Source organism: Plectrocnemia conspersa, unplaced genomic scaffold, assembly GCF_051122295.1.
Source record: "Plectrocnemia conspersa isolate PC_06_02 unplaced genomic scaffold, ASM5112229v1 ptg000011l, whole genome shotgun sequence".
In the NCBI taxonomy this organism is placed as follows: domain Eukaryota; kingdom Metazoa; phylum Arthropoda; class Insecta; order Trichoptera; family Polycentropodidae; genus Plectrocnemia; species Plectrocnemia conspersa.
Genome location: NW_028277175.1, coordinates 30,049,056 through 30,075,705, shown reverse-complemented (window position 1 = coordinate 30,075,705; position 26,650 = coordinate 30,049,056). Strand labels below are relative to the sequence as shown.

The 26,650-nt window shown below is 42.4% G+C and overlaps 4 protein-coding genes and 1 long non-coding RNA gene across 6 annotated transcripts; 3 read left to right on the top strand and 2 right to left on the bottom strand.

Moving 5' to 3' along the window:
* Positions 1–223: 223 nt before the first annotated feature.
* Positions 224–10,905, bottom strand: LOC148230258 (uncharacterized). The gene is made up of 13 exons (XM_088198755.1): positions 10,716–10,905; positions 10,227–10,628; positions 9,920–10,172; positions 9,660–9,849; positions 9,456–9,577; positions 8,948–9,395; positions 8,693–8,880; positions 8,365–8,618; positions 6,327–8,187; positions 6,022–6,269; positions 828–924; positions 593–762; positions 224–530 (listed from the first exon to the last, which is right to left on the bottom strand). The coding sequence occupies exons 1-13, from the start codon at positions 10,841–10,843 to the stop codon at positions 353–355; spliced, it is 4,539 nt and encodes a 1,512-aa protein (XP_088054881.1). The 5' UTR covers positions 10,844–10,905; the 3' UTR covers positions 224–352.
* A 3,797-nt stretch (positions 10,906–14,702) lies between these two features.
* Lint-O (L(3)mbt interactor in ovarian somatic cells) lies at positions 14,703–15,982 on the top strand. Its single transcript, XM_088198752.1, has 4 exons — positions 14,703–15,062; positions 15,129–15,238; positions 15,307–15,702; positions 15,789–15,982. The coding sequence occupies exons 1-4, from the start codon at positions 14,744–14,746 to the stop codon at positions 15,933–15,935; spliced, it is 972 nt and encodes a 323-aa protein (XP_088054878.1). The 5' UTR covers positions 14,703–14,743; the 3' UTR covers positions 15,936–15,982.
* Positions 15,983–16,037: 55 nt separating this feature from the next.
* On the top strand, positions 16,038–17,962 carry LOC148230256 (uncharacterized). 2 transcript variants are annotated; one of them, XM_088198750.1, is made up of 6 exons: positions 16,038–16,157; positions 16,230–16,468; positions 16,535–16,709; positions 16,774–16,909; positions 16,991–17,220; positions 17,284–17,962. In XM_088198750.1, the coding sequence occupies exons 1-6, from the start codon at positions 16,088–16,090 to the stop codon at positions 17,400–17,402; spliced, it is 969 nt and encodes a 322-aa protein (XP_088054876.1). In that variant the 5' UTR covers positions 16,038–16,087; the 3' UTR covers positions 17,403–17,962. The 2 variants fall into 2 exon arrangements, with proteins under 2 accessions (XP_088054876.1, XP_088054877.1); XM_088198751.1 differs by lacking the exon at positions 16,230–16,468.
* Positions 17,963–23,621: 5,659 nt separating this feature from the next.
* Positions 23,622–24,200, top strand: LOC148230255 (uncharacterized). The gene is made up of 2 exons (XR_015811503.1): positions 23,622–23,832; positions 23,930–24,200. It is a non-coding gene; the product is annotated as an uncharacterized LOC148230255 (long non-coding RNA).
* Positions 24,201–24,500: 300 nt separating this feature from the next.
* On the bottom strand, positions 24,501–26,642 carry und (methionyl aminopeptidase und). Its single transcript, XM_088198684.1, has 7 exons — positions 26,602–26,642; positions 26,381–26,533; positions 26,089–26,319; positions 25,510–25,845; positions 25,149–25,448; positions 24,909–25,083; positions 24,501–24,839 (listed from the first exon to the last, which is right to left on the bottom strand). Exons 1-7 carry the CDS (start codon positions 26,612–26,614, stop codon positions 24,587–24,589), a joined length of 1,461 nt encoding a protein of 486 aa, XP_088054810.1. The 5' UTR covers positions 26,615–26,642; the 3' UTR covers positions 24,501–24,586.
* Between the last annotated feature and the right edge of the window lie 8 nt (positions 26,643–26,650).

Here is a 26,650-nt window from a genome sequence, read left to right as displayed (position 1 = left end):
GCGAGGTCCGCCTGCAGGGCTGGCGTTTCTCCTCGGACGGGCCGCCGGCGCTATCGCGCGACGAGACGAGCGCCGCTCCGGCGGAAGGGAACGCGCGCGACCGCAGAGACCCGCTCGACGAGCTAGCGCCGCTGTTCAAGAAGAGGGTGGACGGAGTAGCCGAGTACGCGGAGAGGAAGCGAAGGAGGATCGAGACGGACGACCGTCGAATGAAACAACTATAACGTCGCGAACGAATGTATTCGATGAAAAATATAACGTTTAACCGAGAGACCGCATTTTCGATCTCCCGTCCCGCGCGTTCGCGCCTCTTACGTTTAATTAAATTACACTTTAAATTTGGTCTATTCGCCTATTTACACTTGAGGACGTGCTCGAACGTCCTCAGCTGACTCGTCAGGGTGGTCTCTTCGTATCTTAGAAATTCGTCCAGAGTCTCCTTCAGCTCGGACAGGTTCGGTATTGTCGAGCAGTCGGGCACGTTCAGCAGAGTCCCGAACACCTTGTCCCAGATGGAGGACTTCATGTACCTGAAAAAGGAGAGCTCGAAGGGTCAGTCGGTCGACGGAGAGACTCCCGGCGGTTCATTTACCTGGGCCACTTTTTGTCTATCGCCCACTGACCCCCGCGATTCGCCGTCTGCATGTAGTTGCCCATCAAGATGACGTACACGGTCCCCGCGAGGCAGTACAGGTCGGTCTGGTAGGTCCAAGGTCTGCCGTCGCGCATCTCCGTACAGGTGAAGCCGTCGGTCGATATCACCTGAAAGTCCGAGACGCGCGCATCAGACGACGTTTCGAACCGATCGCCTCGGTTTGCAATCTCACCTTTCTGAAAGTGGTCCCCTCTGGAAACAGCGTCATGTCGATGGCGCACCCGAAATCTATCAACTGGAGCGAAGGCGCCCTTGATTCCGTCTGCGGTCTGAAAGTGCAATCCTCCGTCATCGTCGGTTCCGAGTCGCCGACTCGCGTGCGAGCGGGCGACTCGAAACGGCCTAGAGCATGTTAGGCGACCGTTTTTAACTTATTTTCATAGCTAGCGAATAAAATAGTTTTAAATATTTCTACGTAAGGTCGCTTATGGTGTGCGTTTATCCGACAGATGCGCGATATCCCTATGCTATTATCCTGATCTATTATATAATCGAAGAAATAATAAATAAAAACAATATTTATATAATCATTTTTATGTTAATGATTTTTATTGAAAAAATACCAACAAATTATGGAGTAGGAAATAAACGAAGGTTACAAAAAATATTTTATATTAATTTTATAACAAAATATTGAGAATTATTTACGTTCCGAAAATGGAAGCTTTTTGGTTCATTCCAGAATGCATTGTTTTTAATGGTTAAACAGATTGCGATCAGAATTTGAGGACCGAAACTGCAAAAAGTCAAGGTATTATTGCGAAACTTGTGAATAAATATCCAGATTTCTTTCAGGAGAGACTCGTAATAAACTTTCAACATACACATTGAAAAGTCATCATACCCTAGGAGGTTGTTCAAACAATTACATTACAATAAATTTCTTATTTATAAATTAATCATATATTAACTTTGTAGTGTACTAGGTATCACGTTCTGTAGTTTATGTAGCATTATCCTATAAACGAGTGCGCGCATCCCGCTCTCCGCTCTATATTTCGAAAACGGTTCATCATATTAAGAAATAAAGTCCACCAAAGTTATAGAAAATATTATTCTCTACAAGTTTTGTGAAACGTCTAATGAAGTGCTACGTATAGAAAGCGAGATATTTGGGGAAAAAAACAATTTTTGTGACCTTTGATATTTCAGCTTTCTATCTTTCATTCCGAGGTTAAATCCTTATTTGACTGGACTGAAGGTTATAAAAATAAAATCGATTTCAAGGAAGTGTTTACATACGCAGACAGATTTTTCTATGAATATATCCCACATATTATATAATCGCAGTAGTGAAAACAGTCCAACTGTAAATGGCGTACCAATAGAATAAAAATGTATTTAATTATTTTAAACACATTACGATCGAATTTCGATTTTCGCAAGGCACTCGACGGTGCAGTTTTGATATTTTGTTCGATATTTGCATAACGTAACAGACATACAGATTTCTTTCGAAATTCGTAGTCGCCTCAGATAGAGATCGACACACTCCAAGGACCTCCTATGTTATTCTTTACTTTTATTCCATTATTATTTATACATATTATATATTTTAAAACAAGAAATTTTGAACTTAATTTTTATTTTTTGCGTGATGTGGATTTGTGGAATCATCATTTTTTCTAAAATACCGAGTTTCAATTCTAGGATAGGTATTCCAGTATTCAGAAATGATAGTTTTTCAAACTATTGCGATAATTAACAGTAAAGCTAACCAGTTTTTTTAATTCCTGGACTATAATGTATCACCATTTCCCCGCACGAGCCTAAGTTACATACTTATGGAGATTTTTCTCCCGATATGGGTTTCTCTCCTCTAGTATTGTCTGCAACGAATCGTCACCGATCGTCGAACAGTGATGTGATATCCACTATGCTTCACAGACTATAGGGAAAAACGTTAAAAAGAAGTTCACATTGACCGATTCAATGTCACATCGGGGATATCTTCTTCTGAAGAATCTTCAGAAACCGATCAACGCACGATACTTGCACTAATGAGGACTCCTGTCTCAAAAACTTCAATTCAGAATAACTGTGATCGTTGATGTCTTCTTTGTCTTCGCTAGAAGGTTGGGAAAGGTGATATTCGAAAATATTTTTTAACAATGTTTTTTTCTCTAATACGTTTTATAACGATCGCAGTAAAATCACAAAAAAAAAACAATTTTAAAGTCGGTACATAAATTACTCAATAAAGATCGTGTATTATCACAATATAGTAAAAAAAAAACTTTTTACCAGCGTATAAAATTGAAAGCAATAGAAATAATGACAACAGTTATAAATTATATAAAAACGTTAAAAAGAGATTTGAATAATCGTTCAATGTTGAACATGTTTTATATACTATAAAACAGAAAATGTAAGTGTCCGTTTGTAGCAAGAACTCCCAAACGGTGAACAGTAACGACGTGACATTCGCATGTGTCATTGTGCTATTTTCAACTCAAGTTAAACAGCGTCGTGCCGATGGCCGATTATTTTTATTTATTTATTATTTATTAAAATTTAGACCATTACGACCCGATGGGTATACATACGTATACACATATAATTAAAAACATAAAGAGAGGACAGACACAAATCACATCAACACGTGTGTGTATTGTCCCATACGAATTGAACCGACTCTCCGCACGCGCATAAGAAAATATCAATATCTCGATGCACAGTATTGAGCAGTCGAACTGACGTTGTCAGAGAAGAGTCGGCGAAAGCTCCAGTCCTAGACTTTACGGGCGAGAACGGTGGACGGCACCGAGAAGTTTCCAAAAATGTTTAAATATATAAACACGCGCTCCCAAAATTAAATCACTGAAAGGCCATCGGTTATCGAAAGCCCACTTTTGTAAAGAATCGAGATCCTCCTGCCTGCAGGTCGAGGGGATCCAAGATCGACTGAACATATAATAACAAATTTGAAAGATTCGTTGCCGTTTTTATGTCATTAACAAACAATAGAAACAGCAACTGACCCAAGTTGGATCCTTGCGGTACTCCACTAGAGGTCTTATATCGTTTTAAAAATGAGTTTTCATACTTGACAAACTGTCGGAAAACCCGAAATTGGATAATTTTTTCACAAATAAATCGTGATTGACAATATCGAACGCCTTTTCAAGATCTGCGTATATAACACGTCCATTTGTATGCCGGAGTTCGACAATCTTACTGCAATACGCAAAGACGAGAAATAAAAAATATTGTATATAGCCAAGTATTGAAATAAATTTGTAGCAACAGGATGAATAAAATGAATAATCTCTGTGCATGTTACACCGAATCAGTGATTTTGAATTTGCATAATTCACGAAATGTGCAAGCCCGTTGCGTTATTCGCGAATTAGGCAAATTATCTGCCGAATGTATGCATTAACCCTTCAAGCACATATGACGTGCACCGCACGCCCATAAAAAATCCGTCAAGCACGTATAACGTGCACTGCACGCCCATCAAAAATCACACACACATGGACAGAAGAAAATAGTGTCCTGTTTTAGCATCTACTTACAAGAACAATAGTTTCGTTCAAATAACTTGAAGACTATAAAAAATGGATTCAAGCTTTAGATGTAAAAAAAAATTTATTCGAAAAAATGTTCAATTTATCGTTTTTTTCAAAACTACGACCCCAACACACATTCAAGTCCCATAAAGAATGATGTTTATTAGGGTATTTTAAGTAATATTTTTTTCGGATTTTTATACATATGTATGGCATCTTCAAAATGGCATCTTATTCGAAAAGACCACTATTAGAATCATCAAAAGATCTCGATTCAGATTCAGATATTGTACCGTCTTTTTCCGAAAATAAGCCCTAGCGTGATTTTCAGGAGTTTTTGGAATATAAGCCCTCCCCCGAAAATAAGCCCTAGTTAAAATAAAATGAACGTCAACATGTGGCGATTCAAATTCAGGATGGAATTCAGAATTTGATTAGTTATGACTATGTTCCAAAAGAAAATGAAATGACTGTATTTGAATAAATTTTAGATAAATGTAAAATTCCTATATAAAAATAAATATTAATCGAAAATATATAAATTTACTTATTGTACGTGAAAAGTAAGCCCTCCCCCGATAATAAGACCTAGCTCATATTTCGGACCAAAAAAGAAAGTAAGACAGTGTCTTATTTTCGGAAAAAGATGGTACATCGAGTGAAACTGATGTTAAAGAACAAGAGCACCATGAAGTAGACAATTTTTTGAAAAACCTCAAATATTAATATGAATTTTATCTTTATCTCCATTAAAAAAAACATGACGTCCCTGGGACTGAAAATCTGTTTTAGGCATACGAGCCTGAAGGGTTAAGTCAATGAGATAGTAGCGCTTTTTGGAACTAAGCCAAATGTCATTCTTGACAATTGCAAAACGTCACGTTTATTGAAGGGTCCAAATTATATAACAGTCGTTAAAAATTGCTCGAACGGAACATTAGAACGTTTATCTAAAGACATCTTTCGAGGTTGGCTCGAAAATATTTGTATTATAGATGTTTCCAATTCTCGCCACTGCGCGGCGCTACCGCCGATTTATCACAGAATTATATGGAGCGCGCTCGTCTTTTGTATGACAGAACATATTTTACAATATACACATATTTATTTTAACTTTTACAAATTGACATGTTCATTATCTTTGTCAAGTAACAAGATAAGTTTTCATTTAAAACAGTGTCACGCATGAATGTATGAAATTTTTTTGATCGCCCCCGAGGGTTAATAAAATTTGTACGTTATCATATTCTTTTTTGGCATTTTAAATGAAGACGAACACCACTGTAGAGGTGATGATTGATTTATTTTTATATAATGAAATGACATTTTATCTAGTTTAGTAGGAAAAACGCCACCATGAAATAAGCAAAACAATTCCTGCCCAATTCACGCATTCATGAACGCCTGGAGCAATTGCGACCAAACTTTGTACACATATGACTCACTACCTGGAAAAAATACTGTGGGGGTTAAAAACCCCTAGACCCCTAGGGGTGGGGGAGTAATATGTAAAAAAACTGATAATGGTGTTGAATTAATAGTTTCCGGGGTCGTCGAGATGAACAGTGACACTCGGATTGAGTCCAAGTTAAATTCCCATCGACTGGCAAATGGAAGGCAAGAAGGGGAGAAAAATGTCTTGATGAAAAAAAATTATTCTGATTAGTGTCGCGAATCGACAGTGGACAGTCCCGATCAACGAAGGGTTAATCGGCTAGTAACGAATAAAGAACGAGTTCTTTAGAAAAAAAGAATCCGACGTCCCTCATGACGGAAAATATATTATAACATATTATTCGACACGGTTCCTTCGTGCGTTTCTGCATCTTTGATGTTTTCTCTCGGACTACTCACATTTTCATCACTAAAAAGTTGTCCGGCTTGATGTCGGCGTGTACGATGCCCGCCTTGTGCAGGTGGTGCACTATGGACAGCATCTCGCCGGCCAGGAACATCACGATAAATTCGCTAATACATTTGGTAGTCGCAGTCTTTATTCTGTTGGCCACATCCAGCAGGGAGCCGTAAGCCGACAGCTCGGACACGAACAGGCTGGCGTGGTCTCCAAAGTAGGAGGCGCGGATGTCCATGAATCCGGGGAGCTGGAAACGAAAGTCGTCAGAATCGCAGCGGAATCAAAACAAGAATGCAACACTCACTATGTACGGGTCGGTTATTCGCGCTTTGATCTCCCGGCAAACGTAGTATTCCCAACGGTGACCGGGCTTCTGGTATTTGAGGGCGACTGGCTCGCCGCTGGATCGATCGCATGCCCGAAACACGCTGCCGAAGGTGCCTTTGCCCAGCTGCTTCTCCACGGAGAACTTGGCGCAGTCGAAAGCGAGCAAGGCGCCCTGCTGCAGCTTGGGGATCGTCTTAGTTTCGTAGTAGTTCAGGTAGTGGTTCTTGTTGGGGAACTTGACGTACCGCAAGAGAGAGTTGCACAGGTCCGAGTTGAACGGGTCGACGTTCTCGGGGAAGTCGATCCGCGCCGGCAGGAGCGCGTCTTGCGTGGAGACGTGACTGTTGGAGAGGTCCGTCTTGGAAGCGAGCGCGTCGGACGAGTTCTCGTCGACGTCCATGCGCAGCGAGTCGCTGGCTGACTTTCTCGACCTGGGCGGCCTGCTCTCCTTACCGAGCGAGTCTCGGCTGTCCTCGGAGTGCACGTCCACCCTGCGCTCAAAGTCCAGCTGCCTCTTAAACTGATCTCCCCGCGCCTGGGGATCGTCGATCCCGGAGGAGGGGGGCATCTGGGCCTGCTCCGGACTGGACACGTACAGGTTCTTGTTCATCTTCTGTGATATGCTCCTGCCGCCGTTGAACTTGGGGACGTCGGCGTCGTCTTCGGGTTTGCTGCGCATCGACTGAGCGAAGTTCGGTCGGTAGCCGAAGCGAAACCCGGGGGAAGGCGAAGCTTCGGCGGCCGCCCTGGAGGAGTGCGGTGCTTCGTGCCTCACGCTCCTCAGTTTTGACGTCGGGCTCTGGAACGCCTGCTGCTGCCTCCGAAGGACGTCCGCCGGGGCGTTATGCCTCGCCTGGTCGGCGGAAAACTGACGAGCGTACCCGTACTGGGGTTGAGCTTCATAGCTCGCGTCGCGTTGCGAAGTCTCGCCCTGATACGATCTCGCTTCGAACGATCCGTTGGCGTAATACGCCTGCTGTCGAGAGATCTCAACCGAGTACTGCTGCGGATGCTGGTAAGCCGTCGCGGCGCCGTTCTGGCCGGAGTACGCCGCTCTGTGTTGCTGCTGCTGGTGATGCTGCTGCTGCTGCTGGTACGGCTGCGCGGTCGGAGAGTAGCCGTGGTTCGGCGTCTGGTACTGCGGAACGGCGGCATAAGAAGGCGAGACGCGAACAGAAGCGTTTTGATAATCCTGATACGCTGACTGATGCCTAACAGGACTCTGGTAAGCGGGATAAGCGTGAACGGGCGTCTGCGTCTGGTACGTTCGCTGCTGCTGAACTGTGTACCCGTTCTGCGGGAACTCTTGCTGGCCGTTCTGGTACACAGCAAGGGGACTCTGGTAGCCGTGCTGTATCGAGCTCCGCTGGGGACTCTGAAATTCCGGTCGAACGCGACGAGAAGTCTGAAAGGCTTGGGTCTGCATCGCGTGCCGTGAGTCATATTCGTACGCCGGCTGTTCGCCACTGCGATGGGGCGCCTGAAAGCCAGATTCGGAGTAGTTCTGATAGGGCGCCGCCGGGCTTTGGTAACCGCCGTTCTGTTGATTCGGATAGGTGGACATCTTGTGGTAGGAGTGATCGGACGCGCGGTACGGAGCAGCCGGCGAGCCCGAGGGCCGCGCGCCCGCGACAGTGGTATAGCTCCCGTCGGAGACCCGCCCCGGCGTCTGCTGCGCCTCGCCGACGGCAGGATCGGCATAGCGCCGATAACCATCACCGCGATTAAAATTTACATCTTGACTTCTCTCATCGATCGCGTCCAGCGTCTCTCTGGTCGGGTACCCGTACGCTCCATTCCTCGTGATGAAATTGCTTCCCGAAGAGCTGGAACCGGATCTGCCAAAAGCACGGATAGATATAATCGGTGAGTACGAATGCAAACGTCGGTGCGATTTTGGTCAACGGAGAACAAACGGACAAAGTAAATAAAAAAAACAACGCTATTATGGTTATAATAGACAAAGAGCTTGTTATCGTTTGAACCGCGCGACGACCCGTTCGCGTCTCACCGACCTGTATTCCTGCGTGGTCTCCATAATGGGGTACAGTTCGTCGGCCGCGGGCCGGAGGGCGTTGGGGGTAGGCGCCTCCGAGACGCGGGCGGACCGCTCGTCGACGCAGTCGGCCAGATTGAAGCTTCTCACGCACGGCTTCGTCGGTTGCGGTTTTTTAAAGTTTCCGGAATACGGAGTGCTAGATGGTAACGACATCAACTCGAAGGTGAACATCTGGGTGGAAAACTCGTCTGGTTCGAAATTGTCTAAGTTCTGTAACGGAAACGCGAAAAGATTAAAAACCCAATTGGACTGCCGCTACCTCAGGCGGGGTTGTTGTGTCTCACATTTGCCGCTCCGCAGGGTCGAAGTCGACCGTCCGGCGCCATTTTCGGGTTTTCTACGCCTAGGTCTCGGAACGCCGTCAATCCGGGCGCGTCGGCGGATTTGGCGCGAACCGCGGCCATCGTCATGGAGTGGTCTTCGCGAATGTCGAACTTTACGGGTTCCATTCTGGGAACGATCGAAACAGTATCTGCAACGAAAAAACGTATCGGATGAAGGAGACTACTCGGCGTCCATCGGGACGTATGCTCTCTCACCGTTGCCGCCGAAGAGGTCCAACTCCCTCAGAGCTTCCTTGGTGTTGACGGTCATCGAGCCTTCCGCGAGATTGGCCATCAGGCTCCTGTCGAAGTCTGCCATCATGTTCTTCTCGGGTTCCTCCGCGCGATAGACAGAGGAAGAGGGGATGCAGACGAGCGGGAGCGCCCCGGCCTCGTCGGAGAGGCACGCGCCGTAGTCGAACTCGTCAGCGGCCGCGGGTCCGTCGGCGTTCAGTAGAGAGTTGGACTGGGCTATCACCCTCTCCAGATTGAACTCGTCGACGTCGTCGTACCGCTCAGTCGGCTCCGGGGCGTCCGAGTCGCCTCGTCTCGGCGAGAGTCCGTTCGGCGCCTTCCTGCGGTTTTCGAAGGCCTCGACGTATAGCCGAGCTCGGATTTCTTCGGGACTGAATTCGACGAGCCCGTTTTCAGTCTCCTTGTACACCTGCGGACGAAATTAACGCATTCACAGACGGAAAAGGAAGGAAGAGCGATAAAAACTCACCTCGCTCTTGTTGTACATGGATATCTTGTTGGGATCAGGCGGATCCGGAACGCACAGCGGAACTCGGTCGTCGAAGCGAGATCCGCGATCGTCGGCCTGTCCCAAATCGTCGTCTTCGTACACTGAAAGAGAGAAAGAGAGTCGCACGTTAGTTAGAGGCGGTCGTCTGAATCGCCGTAAGAGATGCTGAAAAAAGACACTCACCAGTGAAGGTTAACGGAGCCGGTTTCTTGGCGATGGCGCACTTTTCGCTCTTAGCCGACGATCCGTTGGTCCAGATTCCGACTTCCTTTTGGTTGTCGGGGGCTTCGACGGCCTGCAGGAGGGAAGCGGCCGTCGCTAGATCTTGTCGCGCTTGGGACGCGACTGGGAGAGCGGACGTGCTGGGGTTCTCCTGCGAGCGAAGAGTAAATAGCGTTAAGTACGTAGCGAATAAAATAGCGGCGAGGGAATGGTGCACCCACGTCGTATACGTGAACTTCGACGTTGCCGCGGGGTCGGCGCTCGGCCGGCTCGAAACGTTGACGCACGGGGCCCGGGACGAGGTCGCCGACGTAATCCCCGGTGCGTTGCGAGGGCGCCGCGGCCGTGTTCCTCCGCTTGACGGTGCGCAGCGAGGTGAGCGCCAGCCGAGTCTCGGCGAGCGCCGATGCCGCCTTGCGCTTGGTGGGCGAGTCGTCGTGCAGCACTCGCTGGGCGAACCATATCTGGAAAGAGCTGCAAGGAGCGGTGAGCTAGGAACGGAGCGGGGGGAGCGGTAGGACGACTCACGCGTGCGCCTGCTCCAGCTCGTCCCGCGGCTGTGCGCCCCGCTGCAGGCCCAGGTTGTAGATCTGCTCGGCCTTGGCATAGTCGCTGGCCTCCTCGCAGTAGCAGGCCCAGGCGCGGTAGAGCTCGGTGCACTCGGTGCCCACCCGGCGGTTATACAGCAGCTGGTAGAGCTCCAGCGGCGCGTTCGAGTAGTCGATGTACTTAATCCAGAGGCGCAGGAAGCGGCGGTCCTGCGAGTAGCGCTCGTCGCTCTCGAACCGCGCCAGGCACTCCTTGATCAGCTTGTCGATTTGGCCTTCGTGGCCGCGCTTGGGGAAGCTCTGCTCCACCCACTGTATGTAGTTGAACCAGGGCTCGAGCGGGTCGGGTCCGTCGTAGCTCTCGACGAGCGCCTCGTGCTCCCTGCGATGAGAATCGGTAAGAATCGGTGAGATGCGGGAGATGCGGAAGATACGATACGATAGGAACGGAGAGCGAAAAGTCACCCACTGCCTCTGCAGCTGCAGCGTGCGCTGGGCGTCTGCGTGCGTCTGCGCGCTCAGGGCGGCGCCCAGCTGCTGCTGGTTACGGCCGCCCCGCAGCGGCTGGATGTTCTCCTTGCTGCGGTCGATGTCCATCGCGACTGCGGCCGCGGCCGTTGCGATACGACAGCAGCGCCGCCGCGGCCCAGCGACCGACTAAAGCTCCGCTGCGACGGGGTGACCAGCATTTATATTTCCAACAGATTAATTCGTTTCAATTTTTTAATTCCCGATTTTACCGTTCTAATAAATTCATATACCCTTTCAATTTTGTACTCGCTACATTTTTTAATAATTAATAATATTCACTTCGAATTACCTAATATATTTCTTCTTATTATTTTAATTAAGAAAATCGTTCAAATTAAACATCAAACGAAGAAATTAGGCCGGTAGTATCTCGTAACTTTAAAATTGAAATATTTCATAATATATTATACCTTCAAAATCGAATTTTCCAAAGTTCGACAGGGCAATTTTAAGACGACATAACGAAAGAATATTAATTACAATTTTCTATTGATTTTTAGGAGGCGATATAGTAACATTTTCCAACAATATATTTCTCAAATATTAAATTTAATAAAGGAAAAGTGGTATTCTATAACAATTTTGACAAACTGTAAATGAATTTAAGACAATTTAAAATATGAGATTCCGCCTGACTCGATAGAATTTTATTGCGTTTCGTTTGATTCTCGCTTTTCCAAAGAGTCGATTCGTGCCGTTTCCGACGCAGTCGAAAAATTAGGATCGCTCATTTAATATTACTAGTTTACTTAAAATATTTTTGTAACGAAAACTAAAAAGCTGCTGGAACAATTTACGCAGGCCGGTGCGCGTCTTTTGTAAATAGACCTTAGGCTTATTAATTATTGCTATTTTATAAAACTTGTTTTGTCCGTTTATATGTATATGTTACAGGCAAAGTGCAAATTTTGAAAATGCATACATTTTTATAGACAACGTATGCACTGTCAAATCACTTCAGTTATAGTACAAAAAATACTTGTAAGTAGTTATTTTACGCTCTTACTGTTCGGTGTTATTTTAAGTATTCAAAATTAAATAATTTAGGTACACGTTTAATATGTATTTTAAGCCGCTTATATAATGTAAATCTCCCTGCCAATTTATATAATCTTCGTTTTAAGTAGATTCCTCGCAGAAAGTTATTCACGGGGTGTTCACTGTTCCGACCGACGCTCGCTCGCACTTAACCTGTCCGACGCTATTTTTTTATTGGCTCTATGATTAGTCGCTCACGATTAAGTCGGCTGTCAATTCTTGTTCGTTGACGATATAATCAGCTCACGTCGGAGAGTTCACGCGCTTACTAATTTAAGTATATATTATATATTGCAAATATACACAAAATATAGCACCGTAAGCTTTAACTAAAACTCATAATTATTGCATATTTTGTCTAGTCGTCGAATACTACTCTTATAAATAAGATGTCGTCGCTCCGTTGTTTTCAGAATATGCGAGCTCATTATGAAATAGAAGAAAAGCGGTGGTGATTAATTTTTATTTATTAGTAACTGTCGCACAGTCGTGTTTTATTTATCACGATCGAAGATGAAGATTCTCACTAAACGCTTTTAAATAAACTTCGAGTTTCTCGTCTTTATCTCCGCGAAGTAGTTTCTAGTCGTTTATTTTGATAGATAATATAGTCAAAGCGAGAATCGTCAACTTTATCTGTATATATCAGTTTCTCCGCACTGAAAATATAAAGCGATAAGCAGTTTTAAAAAATCGAGCCCTAGAATTTCTTTGAAATCGAACTATGCGGTCGGATATAAGAGCGAATCAAAAAACTGCAGTTAGAAAACAGAGACGTTGTTTCTTCCCCCTCCTCCATTGAATTTAGCCAAAAATATGTCATTTATGAATCTTAATGAGATCTAAATATTAAAAAAACGACCACGACTGGCGAACTTTTACCTCATCCCCCCCCCCCCTAAAATGCTGAAATGACGTCCCTGATTCTTAACTAGAAATTCCCATGTTATCCCTCCATGAAAATCTAAAATAAAACAGTCTCGAATATATCCTGCAATTATTTTATTAAATATGTCATTTCAGTGAAATTATATCGGAATACATTTTCACCGATAGATATATACTTTTACCAGTTAAAATAGAATTTATATAACAGGTGTTAGTCAAATTATACGATTTCAACATTTCCATATGTAGAAATATACACATTTTCATTCTTGTCATTATTTATTTACATGCGATGTATAAATGTTATAATGAATGTTTATTTTTCAGTGAAGCTATATTTTCACCAGAATATACATTTCTACTAGCGAAAATATAAATTCATATAAAATTTAACCAAATTATATGCTGCTCTGAAATGTCTATGAAACTTAATTTGCCAGTTGCGAAAAGTCCATTTGCTGTTTTATTCCAAACTTAACCTAATTTATTTATTTTATTTTATTAAATTTTCCGTTGTAACCTGACAGGTGTTACAACGGGGTAAATATGTACCAACCGAGTAGGTCAATCAGATATAACGAAACAAGTAAGTATTAACCACCAGACTGAAAGTCTGGGAATCGGTGACATCTATATTAATAATTATAACTTATTATGTGTAATATAATTTATAACCAACAGAAGTCACTGCAGCTGGAGCCGGTTTTTTTTTATAATAGCGCATTTTTTTTATTAATAATAATGCGCTATTATAAAAAAAGCCGCTGTCGGGGCTCAAGCCCGTAACCCGAAAGACGTTACGGACTACGCTATTCCGTCCTTAAAATAATAATAATAATTCCTAATGAAAGTTCTAAAACTAATTATAATTTTAAAACTTTCATTCCAAAATAGAAATTAAGTCAAATCATCTTTCATAAAATAAGCGAAAGAAGAAGTATAGACAGACGTCGAATTTCGATAGTTTGTCTGTACTTTGATATTATATTTGTTTTAAAAATATAATAGCTACCCTTGCCGATATTAATACGAATTTCTGATATGTTAGTGTTGGTCAAAGTATACGCAAACCGAATTTTAATCAATAGGATTGTGCAAAAGCAATTATCACCTTTCGGAAGTTAAGAATCCACGTCAAAAGCAATAACTTTGCCTCTGCAACTCTTTAATTTCTTTTCCTTTTTTTTCCTTTTTTAAATTTGTAAGAGGTTCTATGTATTTTTCCTTTAATTTAGTGTACTCACGTATAATTTATTATTTTTCTTATGTTGTTGTATAATTTAACAAAATTGAAAACAATGTAAATGGTTTAGAACCAGTATTGTGAATTTAATATATCTGTATGCTTTTATACCTATGTCTATTTTGAAATAAACTTTTATAAAAAAAAAATTCCTACTTATTGTAAGTCGTAATATTGTTGTATAGAATCCTAATATTAACGTTAATATCCGAGCGTTTCCACTGCGACGGTGACGGCACGATTTTAATATTTTTCACATAGATTCTAAACAGAGACCCTTTTCAATTTGGTCATAAAAATGAAAGAAATGAAACAAACATATAAAAAAAACGACTACTGACCCTTCCTGTTAGAGAACCGAGCTATACTTCGGAGTCGTTCGAAGATCCAAAATAACCGAAAGTTCTCGGAAAAAACAATATGCGATAACAAATTAAACGACGACGAGCTGGAAAAAAATATGTTCAACAATGCTCATCTTACTTAGACGTGCACCATAACTGTTTTTCAATTACTATTTTATTTAAAAATGTGTAATATTGTCTGTTTGTAATGCTGGATATAGTGACCCATTGAAACCTGTCAATTAAAAATAAACGTGTTTTATAATTTATAGTCAATAAATGGAAATTCTAGTGTTTTTCCATAAATATAGTGTCGAAAATGAAATAAATTGCATTGATGGCATTCACGCGCATGCGCACCGAGCGAGTCTTCGCGTGTCCGCGACATAAGCAAACGTCGTCCGTCCGCGACATAAACAAACCGAACTGGCAACACCGGAATCCGAGAAGACGATGGAGCGCGAGGCGGCGCGCTGGAGGGGCGCCGGCGTCGGCGTGCGCGTCGGCGAGCGCCGCAAGAGGGCCAAGAAGGTGTTCGACCCTTCGGAGAACAACTTGCCGAGCAAGCGTAAGCGCGGTCGCCCCGCCGGCTCCCTCAACAAGGCCACGCTCAAGCGGCAGGGGAGCGGGGGCGCGGCTAGGGGCCCCGGCGACAGCGACGCGTCGAGCGAGCGCGACGAACCGTCGGGACAGGACAAGGGCCCCATCTGCACCGTCTGCCGGCGCGGAGGCACCGAGAAGCTGGTCGGCTGTCGCGACTGCAGCAACAAAGGTTCGACTTGTCTCTCTGTCCCGTCCATCTCTCTGACTGCTCTGACCGACCGTCCCTTCGTTTCAGCTCACCCCTCGTGCCTGCGGGGCGATGGCATGCTGAGGCTGCGGCCCGACAACACTTGGCAGTGCCCGCTGTGCAAGACGTGCGTGGTCTGCATCGAGACCGCCGACGCCGTGCGTAGCGTTCGCAGTCACCTCCGATTGACCCTCGACCCGACTGATCCGACTTGGTTTCGTTTCAGGGCGCGCTGACCGTCTGCAGCGCTTGCTCGGACGCTTATCACGCGCTGTGCCACAGCCCGCGCATCCCGGACGGCGCGAACGCGTGGAGCCAGTGGGAGTGCCGCAACTGCTCGGAGGCCAACGCCCCGAGCTCTAAGGCGTCCGACGGCTCCGAGTCGGCGGGGGACGGGCGGAGGGACGAACGATCCCGCAGTCCCGACTGGAGTCGCGGCGACGAAAGCCGCGAGGCGTTCGTCTCGGACTTTCCGTCGGACGGGGTCTTCGTCGAGCACCCGTACTATGCGGATCGCTCGGTCGACGCCTCCATCCCGGACGCCAGAGAGTGGACCGTCGACGAGGTCCACCGCTACTTCTCTCAGTACTTCCCCGAACACGCTCACGTCTTCAAGGAGATGGTACCAATTAGTTGTTATTAGTTAAATTGCCAAATTTGAATTTGAAATTTTGCCATAGATTCTCTAATTTATATCGAATATTGCAGCAGATCGACGGGCGCGCGCTGATGGTGATGCGGAGGTACGACGCCGTGAGGAACCTGCGGCTGTGCCTGGGGCCGGCGGTGAAGATGTACCGACACGTGGTGAAGCTGCAGTCGCGTCGAGACGACATCAAAATGTGTTGGTTCTAATTTGTATTTGTATAATTGTTGTAATAAATGCGAAAATAGAAAAGCGAGCGAGTCGTTTTATTGGTCGTTTGGGCCAAATCGCCCCCTCCCCTCCCGACGTTTGACAGCGCGACGTCTCGTCCGGTCCGGTCTCGTCCGGTCTCGTCTCGGCGATGGCTTGCGAGGCGGAGGTGTCGCGCCTGGTGCGGCTGGCGCGCCGCTTCAACTGCTTCTACCTGCACGGTACGCCAACTGACCAACTGACGGTACGGCAGCGGCAACCGACTCTCTGATCGACCCTTTGGTGCACCGCAGGCCAGCACCGCGGCGAGTGCCGGCCGTTCGTGGTGGAGGGCCTCCAGGTGGGGCTGGTGCGGCCCGACTTCCTCGAGCACCTGCTGCGCTACCCGGAGGTGTTCCGCGTGTCGGCCGAGTGCGTCGAGCTGAACCCCGCGTTCCGCGACTACGGCGAGCGCACGACGCGGGTGGCCGACGTGCTGCGCCAGCTCGAGCGCGAGGACTGCCTGGCGGCGCTCAAGGGCTGGCGAGACGAGGTACGACGCCCGCGCCCGCGCCCGCTCCCCTCCCCGCTCCGACCTCTCACCTCGCTCTCGTTCCAGTGCTACGCCGTGAGCGCGCCCGGCCACCCCGACCTCTTCGAGATGGAGCGCAGCGCCACCTGTCTGTTCGGCATCCAGAAGTACGGCGTCACCATCAACGGTTACGTCAAGCACCCCGACAAAGGGCTCTGTCTGTGGTTCCAGCGCCGCAGCAACACCAAGCAGACTTGGCCGGGTACGACCGACGATATTTCCGCAACGAATAGTCAATTTAGTGAAACGCGGCTTCTCCGTTTCAGGCAAATGGGACAACATGGTAGGCGGCGGTCTGTCGGTGGGCTTCGGGGTGCTGGAGACGGCGGTGAAGGAGGCGGCCGAGGAGGCGTCCGTGCCCGCGGATCTAGCCGGCACCATGACCCCAGTCGGCTGCGTCAGGTGAGCGGGCGAGTCCGAGGCGGCGCCGCTACGCCTCGCCTCGCCCCGCCCCGCCCGTCTCAGCGTGCGCTCTGGTTTCAGCTTCTACTTCGAGAGCGAGCGGGGGTTGTTCCCCAACACCGAGTTCATCTACGACATGGAGCTGCCCGTGGACTTCGTGCCCGACAACTCGGACGGCGAAGTGCAAGGTTTCGAACTGTTGGCCGTTAGTGAATCTTTAGAAATGCTGTTCTCGCCCGAGTTCAAGACGACGAGCGCGCCGGTCGTGATAGACTTTCTCATCAGATGGGGACTGATCACGCCCGACGCGGGTAAGAGTGCCGCCGCGGAGCGCCCGACTCGGCCGACTCGCTCACGGTCCGCTTTCGTTTCAGAACCCAACTACGCCGAGCTGGTGGAACTGCTGCACGTTCCTCTGCGCTCCCTTTACCGGTTGCCTTTTCAAAAGCGGGAGAACGGACAGACGCTCTACGGCAATTTTACCAAATTGTAAATTAACTCGCGTATCGTATTCGTTGATTTAATTTATTTATTTATCGAGTCGCCCCTCCCGCGTCTCTAGTCCCGGTCGACCGTCGGGAGGGGCGTTCTCCGTCGTCGCCGCCGAGACGCGTATCGCGATTACGAATATTGTGCGCGCGTAGACGTTAGACTCGTTCCGTTCCGTCTCGCTTTTACGGTCGCTCGAGCCCGAGGTCGTTCGTGTTCATCGTTCGTCTCGGCTCTCGTCTTCCGGTTGTATTTTTATTTTCCGAAACGAAAAATGTTATTGTTGATTTTTGTTACGGGTCGCGAGGGAGACGAGCGACGTTCTGAGGATTCGCGAGACCGCGCCGGTTTTTTATATAGTCGTAAGGTAGAATTTTTTATAGACCGACGTTCGCGATAAGCGGATAGATTTTATATTGCGACCGACGAACGTCTCCGTCTATCTTTCGAGGAGTGCCCGACGTATCCGAGCGCGCATACGCCCGCACTGTCGTAACGCGCGTCTTCCTCGCGAGCAATCGTCGCTTTAAGCCAAAGTTCAAAATAAACTGTATAAAAAGCTGACTATTATTTTATTGCTTCGCCCTCGTAGATTGCTAATAACGTTCAAATAAATATAAAAAATTAACAATCCCCGTTTTATTTTATCGATAAATAAACCAAGCTACATATGGTACGGTCCAACTCCGTTCTGACGATTATCCTCAGTGTAGTTTCTCACGCAATCCATCCGGCACGTGTGAAGCTACGCTTAGCGCGCGGAAGGTACACGCAGTAGAATAAATAATTATCTACACGTACATTTATAAAAACGAGAACAGTTTTTACCGCTCGCTCTCCAATCCTATCTCAATTTTTTTAACAAATTTGTTGCCGACTCGTTCAAATATTGGTCACAAATCGATCGCTCGTACGAATATTGCTCACACGGTAAAAGGAAAGGTAAGTTTTTTAAGAAAGTAATTCACGGTGAAAAAATCCATCAATTGAAATGAGATATTAATAAATATTCATACACACTATTTTTTAAATGTTTTATCTAGTTTTGCCACAAAAAAATACCAGATTAAATAATGTGACAATTGGGTATTTTTAATTTAAAAGTCTAAAACATCTTATATATAATTGTTCTATGCCGTAGTATTGATAATTTTAATTATGAAAACGTTGCTGATTTCTTAAACATAATATATTATAAATCATAACGAACCGCGATAGATATAAACATAGTTATATAATAGCTGATTGTTGAAAAAATAAATACACGACAAATTTACCAATGTCAAAATAATATTTTTAGTCAGTGGCGATATCCGTCGTTTAATATCTAAACTGAAAATAATCAAAACAATATGCCCGTAAGAAATATTGGGATTGCGCTGAAAGACTTTTCAAAGTAGTTGCGAATTATGACAGTAATAATGTCTTGAGAGTTTTTGAAAGCTGCGGCACATAATATAAATTACTAATTAGGATTTGTGACTGATTTTCGTGCGAGCGAGTAGCCTTGTGATTGATGTTCGCATGAGCGATCTTCCCGTGACCGGCAATCGCCGAACCGGTATAGCCATATCTACTGCGAGGGTTTCGACAGCTGCACGATTTGTCATATTTTAACCAGTTCAACGCCAAGCAAATTTCTATGAATTTGCTCTGTAGGCCACCATTTTCAACCCTTTAAATTATTATGAAAGAGGAACATTATTTACCTGGAAAATCACTGTTTACTTTCCTTTTTATTAATTTTAACATAAAAGTGAAAAAAAAGCACAGAAATAACAAGTTTTAAAAACCACTGTCAGGGCTGCCACACACAAATATTATATGTAATTTGTATTGTATGTGGTTTATATTATATGTTTTTGGTTGTTTTTAATATTTGTATGGGACACGATAATTTCCGTTGCTTTAATCAAAACCTTTTATCAAAATGGCGGCTACTTCATATATTTAAAAAATTTCAACTTTGTCAAAAAAATTAAAAAAAAAGTAAACATGGCAATAATGTTATATTATAAACAAAAACAAAATTCAAATTCAACAAATGTTTTTTTTTACAAAAAATTAATATTGTAAAAAAAATATTGTAGCAGCCCTAACGTCTGTATGCTTGATCGTAAATAATAAAAGAATGGTTCAAAAATTGCACATTTTAACGATCACATTCCATTTAATAGATGTCTCTGTATTAAATTAACGAAAAAAAAATCAAATTTCTTAATAAATGTGTCCGTAATAACATTTGCGTGCCTGCACGCGCTGGCGTTTGACGGTCCGACAGCTTTGGCGTGCAGGCACGTCACTGGCGTCTAAAGGGTTAAAGGACACCCTAACGACCGTCGAAACGAATGAAAAGAGATCGACGCGGAGGAGACATTTCGTCGATTGGAAATATCGCACGGACCGCCTAATTGCGAAAAAACTACTCGAAATGGACGGTACGTTTTCTCCGAGTGATGAATACATTTCGAGAGAGTGTCCGAGGAGTTACGCAATCGGCTCGCAAACGTCCTCATCTGCGATTCGCCAGAGCTGTCTCGAGCCAGCTTTATAAAAGGTGCGACGCTGCGTCGACACGAGAGGGGTCGTTCGGAGAGCATCGCGACCTGCCGTTTCAACTCTTGCTGCCCGATTTTCTCTATATATTTATGTATATATATATATATATTTATGTATATATATATATATATATTTATGTATATATATATATATATATTTATGTATATATATATATATATATATATTTATGTATATATATATATATATTTATGTATATATATATATATATTTATGTATATATATATATATATTTATGTATATATATATATATATTTATGTATATATATATATATATTTATGTATATATATATATATTTATGTATATATATATATATATTTATGTATATATATATATATATATTTATGTATATATATATATATATTTATGTATATATATATATATATATATTTATGTATATATATATATATATTTATGTATATATATATATATATTTATGTATATATATATATATATATTTATGTATATATATATATATATATATATTTATGTATATATATATATATATATTTATGTATATATATATATATATATATATTTATGTATATATATATATATATATATATTTATGTATATATATATATATATATATTTATGTATATATATATATATATATTTATGTATATATATATATATATTTATGTATATATATATATATATATTTATGTATATATATATATATATATTTATGTATATATATATATATATATATTTATGTATATATATATATATATATTTATGTATATATATATATATATATTTATGTATATATATATATATATATATTTATGTATATATATATATATATATATATTTATGTATATATATATATATATTTATGTATATATATATATATATATATTTATGTATATATATATATATATATATTTATGTATATATATATATATATTTATGTATATATATATATATATTTATGTATATATATATATATATATTTATGTATATATATATATATTTATGTATATATATATATATATTTATGTATATATATATATATATATATTTATGTATATATATATATATATATTTATGTATATATATATATATATATTTATGTATATATATATATATATATATATATTTATGTATATATATATATATATATTTATGTATATATATATATATATATTTATGTATATATATATATATATTTATGTATATATATATATATATTTATGTATATATATATATATATTTATGTATATATATATATATTTATGTATATATATATATATATATTTATGTATATATATATATATATATTTATGTATATATATATATATATATTTATGTATATATATATATATATATATTTATGTATATATATATATATATTTATGTATATATATATATATATATATATATTTATGTATATATATATATATATTTATGTATATATATATATATATATTTATGTATATATATATATATATTTATGTATATATATATATATATATTTATGTATATATATATATATATTTATGTATATATATATATATATTTATGTATATATATATATATATTTATGTATATATATATATATATATATATTTATGTATATATATATATATATTTATGTATATATATATATATATTTATGTATATATATATATATATTTATGTATATATATATTTATGTATATATATATATATATTTATGTATATATATATATATATATTTATGTATATATATATATATTTATGTATATATATATATATATATATTTATGTATATATATATATATATATATATTTATATATATATATATATATTTATGTATATATATATATATTTATGTATATATTTATGTATATATTTATGTATATATATATATATATTTATGTATATATATATATATTTATGTATATATATATATATATATTTATGTATATATATATATATATATTTATGTATATATATATATATATATATATTTATGTATATATATATATATATATATATATTTATGTATATATATATATATATTTATGTATATATATATATATATTTATGTATATATATATATATGTATATATATATATATGTATATGTATATATATATATATATATGTATATATATATATATATATATATATATATGTATATATATATATATATATGTATATATATATATATATATATATATATATATATATATATATATATATATTAACTAACTATTAACGTTTGGCTGTTTAGTCACACACCCTCGGCTTCAAAATTCAAAACTCCGATCTTCCGATATGCCCTTGTGCAAAAATAGTATTAGGTCATGTTGGACCAAATATTTATAAAAAATGTACAGGTACTGCGATTCCATAACTAAAACGAAATGTCAAAGACGCGCCGAGCGGTTGCTTCGAGATAATAGCTATTTTAAAAAATCGTCATCATGCTCACGCTCGGATTAAATCAAAGTTTTACCCGTTAATGAGCTGTATTAGATTTAATCATAAAAATGTATAGGAAGAACCGACGAATATGTGAAAAAGAAGAATTTTTAAAAACAACGTAGCATCAAATCCGAAGGGTTAAATAATTGTCAATTCTGAAACGATCAATAACATGTTTGCAAAATATAAATTTTACACTTAATAATTTTATATTTTTAACACTTATAAATTTAGCATGCTCGCGCAAAATACGCAATCGTGCAGTCGGCAAATTGGAGCACGATCGGTGACAATCGCAATTTTACTGAATTAAAATTATTGAGAGCGCTGACCGAATAGTGTTCTTCCAAAAATATGAACATCCATATGTATACAAAAATATTTTTAATTTCATTTCAAATTTATATATTTATACGTTTTGACAAAAGGCGACGTGACTGAAAAAATTATAAACGTATTATATATTAATTATATGTGTATATTGCCATCTCTCGGTAAAAATATTTATTACGTCCGTGCAATATTTTTACAAGCTTAAGTTACATTATTTTCAACCTTCGAAAACGCACGAACGGACGGATGCGTTTATAACCGTCCGGCGTATTAATGTAATAAAAAGACGTGGAAAACAGTTCCGTTGGAATATTATCGACGTGTAAAATTGACCTAAAAGTATCGGCCGATACATTACGTGGTTAATGTGAGAATACAATCGTAATAGATTTAACGAACGAGGGTGTTCTCGTTTCAGCGAAAAGAGGAACGGGAAGAGCCGAGAATGATTGAGTAAGTATGGTCATTCGGTCGAGTCGTATTTTTTAACCGGCACACCTTTCGTAGACGCGTACCGTATTTCCTCATATATAGGCGGGGCTTGTGTTAATTAATTTTAAATTTTACCTGGAGGCCGGCCCATATTTTTAAATTATGGAATATTAGCAAACGGAAACGGTCGAGTGCGAGCGGACCTGCGCGTTTCAGTCAGTTGCCAGTAATGATAAAAAAATAGTTTCATTGCAATAAATAGGAACATTATACGTTTGTTATAATTATCGATCACTATTATCTTCCTCCTCGCTCGGTCGGTCCGTATTGTCCCTTCCGCTCTATGAAATAAAATTATTTTATCGCAATCCAATACACTATACTAGAGTATTATTTTTAAAGTTTATTTTCAGGATAGGCTTATATTTTTAAAGGAAAATTAATGATAATTTAACTCATCGTTAGCGATGCGGCAGGGCGAACTGGATCGATTCCAATCGATTTTAGGTCTCCAAATAGGAAGGACAAGGTCGAACCCCTCGCCCGCTCGATGTACGACATTCTCCATAGAGGGACTTCCCAAAATATATCTTCATGCTTCGGAGGCGTTCGTCGAAGAGTCAGCCGAGAGTATGGGCCGCCTCTCATTCCCGGCGACGAGACCGGACGCACCTAGGTAGCGCGTGATTTGTGTATTTTTTCTTTCGCTTGTGATAAATATATGTGTATAAATATACAAGTTTGAATTTTTTACGGAACTCAACATTATTTAGCTTTTCGATATGCGAGGATTCGCTTACTGCGCCTTCTTTCTCTCCATCGAGACGAGGTCCAGATTGCGCCTAAGACGACGACCCCGACATCGAAGGTCGAAATGTTGGCGAGAAAGAAAAGGAGCAATATGCAAGCCCTCACATCTCAAAAAATGAAACGACGTGTTAAATTCAGTAAAAATTTAAACAACACGTTAATTTAAAATTTTTTTTAATATATGTATGTACATATTGTGTCAATTTCGATGATAATAAAGTTTTACATATCAAACCGACGGCTCAAATTGCATCTGAAATATCCTGGCGCACAAGATCCCCAATCTTTACGATGACTTCCTTTAATTATTTCACAATTATTGTGACTTATTTGACACGTTCGCATTTAATAAACGATGGGGAAAAATGAATAAACCGAATTGCATCCGTTGTATTGGCTGTTTCTATTTGTCTAGTTTTTATTTTTACCCAAACGCCGGCGAGCGAGCGATAGTTAATTGTGAACGATAATAACAACAAATAGAGCTCGAGTATTTTCTTTTACAGAGCGACCGGATAGACGAAAAGGCTCACCTTTGAAAAACGCTTTATTCAGATATACAAGGTTACATATGTACATTCTCGCGAACGAACGAGAGCGGACCGACGCTTCGGAGGTATTCAGTAATCGTCGCCCCTGGAGATGACCTCCTTGCAGGTCGGCCTCAGGACGATGGTATGTTCGTACTGCGCCGTGTAGCAGCCCTTGACGTCGCACAGCGGAGGGTACGCGTTGACGATCTCCTTGTCGCAGAGGTCCTTTAGGGCCATCTGGTACTTGGTGGCGCCGGCGCGGTCCAGCCAGCGCTTGCAGAACGCGAGCGTCCCGAAGTTCTGGTTGATCAACTTGAGCAGATTCTTGGAAGACTGGAGCCTGAAAGAGAAGAGACGGTAAGAGGGGCAAGCGACAAACGGCGACCGGGATGGGGGGTCGGGAGCGAACCTCAGAGGAACGTAGGACTTGTCAAAGTCCTTCATGTAGTGGCTGCACTCCATGTCGTCGTGGACGTATCCCCTGCCCGTCGAACCGAAAGTCTCGATCGCATAGAACTCGCCCTCCTCCATGCGAGTGGTCTCTCCTCCCTTGACGATGGGAACGGTCTTGCCCGCGTGGATGCCTGAAATATAGTCAAAGTCAAGGAGAGAGTCCGGACGAGGAGGCCAATCGGAACCGAGCGCTCACGGTACGGGCTGATGGAGTGTCCGTTGAGGTTGCGGATGGCCTTGACCTGGTACGTCTTGCCGTCGATCTCCACCTCGTACGACTCCATGACCTCCTGGATGCTCTCGCCGACGTCGCACAGTCTGACGTCGACGCCGGCGCAACGGATGCCCGTGTCGGTCGCTTCTTTGACGGCTTCCAGCAGCTTGTCGTAGCGCGGATTGAAGGCCAGCGTGAACGCGCAGTCGACGATGCGGCCGTTGATGTGCGTGCCGAAGTCGATCTTGACCACGTCGTCGTACTCGAGAACGGTCGGGTCGCCTAGAAAGAGACGAAATGTAGAAGTGCGTCGTAGATTATCCGCATCGTCGGCGACGCTCACCCGCATTGGGCGTGTAATGTGCGGCGCAGTGGTTTCTGGAGCAGCCGGTGGGAAAGGCGAGCCCCGCCGCCAGTCCGTTCTCGCCGATGAGCCTGCGAGCGGTGCTCTCCAGCTCCTCGCAGATGGCGATCATCGTCATGCCGGGCTTGATCCAGTTCTTGATGTATCGGCGCGTCTGCCTGTGCGCCTCGGCCGCGTGCCTCACTTCGTTGTAGACGTCGGCGTGCATTCTGTCGAGGGCGCGCTTCTCTTCCGTCGAAAAGCGCTCCTTGGCGGTGCGGTCGTCAACTCCTTCGGCGGACCCGTGATCCATGATCTGTCCGACGGGATATACGCCTGCAACGCGATTCGTATATAAAATGAGACAATTTAATATTTAAGAATAAAAAAAACAAGTACGGTTAAAATTTTTCCAGCATTTGACTACGTTAAAACCGTTGCAGCGCAAAGACGGTGTGAATCGAAAGTCGTTAGTATCGTTCGTATGGCATCTACAGAACCGACTGTTTGTTTTGAAAATAATATTATAAAATAGGAATACACGTTTGCAACAATACTCCTAGGAGAGACTAGACGGACCGTTGGGAAACTGCATAGCGATCGACAGCTTCGAAGGGCCGTGCAGGTCGACTTTTTCCTCTTCTGCGACGACGACGACCTGGGCTTCGGCCGCGGCCGCCGCCGCCGCCTTGGCGCTCTTGCTCTTGTGCTTCTTCTTCTTTTTCTTGGCTTCCTCTTCGGCGGCCGGTTGCTGCTCTTCGGCGGTGACGGCGACAGGGACGGGGACGTCTTCCTCGGCTTCGGCTTCGGCTGCGGGGAGAAAGAGAGGTGAGCATGAGGGCGAAGGTGAGAGAGAGAGAGAGGGACTCACCCTTGGCGAGTTCGGCGGCGGCCGCCTTGGCCGCTTTGCTCTTGTGCTTCTTCTTCTTCTTCTTCTTGGCCGCCTCTATGTCAGGCGCGCGCTCCTCGCCCAGGTCGACGGCTTCCAGCGCCTCCGCCATCACCTCCGAGGTCTCCGAGCCGCCTAAAGCAGAGATCGCGACGGTCAGCGGCGCACGGTGAGCGATAAGTAAAGTTAGCGTCGGTACCCACCCGGTGGCGACATGTCGGCGCTGCGTAGGTTAGGTGTGTGCGAGCGCAG

Coding starts and splice junctions, on each gene's coding strand:
- LOC148230258 (XM_088198755.1), bottom strand. CDS start 10,843: ATGGACATCGACCGCAGCAAGGAGAACATCCAGCCGCTGCGGGGCGGC. Junction 9,850..9,919: donor TCGAAGTTCACGTATACGAC/GTGGGTGCACCA, acceptor CTTCGCTCGCAG/GAGAACCCCAGCACGTCCGC. Junction 6,270..6,326: donor GAATAACCGACCCGTACATA/GTGAGTGTTGCA, acceptor TTTCGTTTCCAG/CTCCCCGGATTCATGGACAT.
- Lint-O (XM_088198752.1), top strand. CDS start 14,744: ATGGAGCGCGAGGCGGCGCGCTGGAGGGGCGCCGGCGTCGGCGTGCGC. Junction 15,063..15,128: donor TCGCGACTGCAGCAACAAAG/GTTCGACTTGTC, acceptor CCTTCGTTTCAG/CTCACCCCTCGTGCCTGCGG. Junction 15,239..15,306: donor GCATCGAGACCGCCGACGCC/GTGCGTAGCGTT, acceptor GTTTCGTTTCAG/GGCGCGCTGACCGTCTGCAG.
- LOC148230256 (XM_088198750.1), top strand. CDS start 16,088: ATGGCTTGCGAGGCGGAGGTGTCGCGCCTGGTGCGGCTGGCGCGCCGC. Junction 16,469..16,534: donor TCAAGGGCTGGCGAGACGAG/GTACGACGCCCG, acceptor CTCTCGTTCCAG/TGCTACGCCGTGAGCGCGCC. Junction 16,910..16,990: donor ACCCCAGTCGGCTGCGTCAG/GTGAGCGGGCGA, acceptor CTCTGGTTTCAG/CTTCTACTTCGAGAGCGAGC.
- und (XM_088198684.1), bottom strand. Junction 25,846..26,088: donor CGCTATGCAGTTTCCCAACG/GTCCGTCTAGTC, acceptor ATCGCGTTGCAG/GCGTATATCCCGTCGGACAG. Junction 24,840..24,908: donor AAGTCCTACGTTCCTCTGAG/GTTCGCTCCCGA, acceptor CTTCTCTTTCAG/GCTCCAGTCTTCCAAGAATC.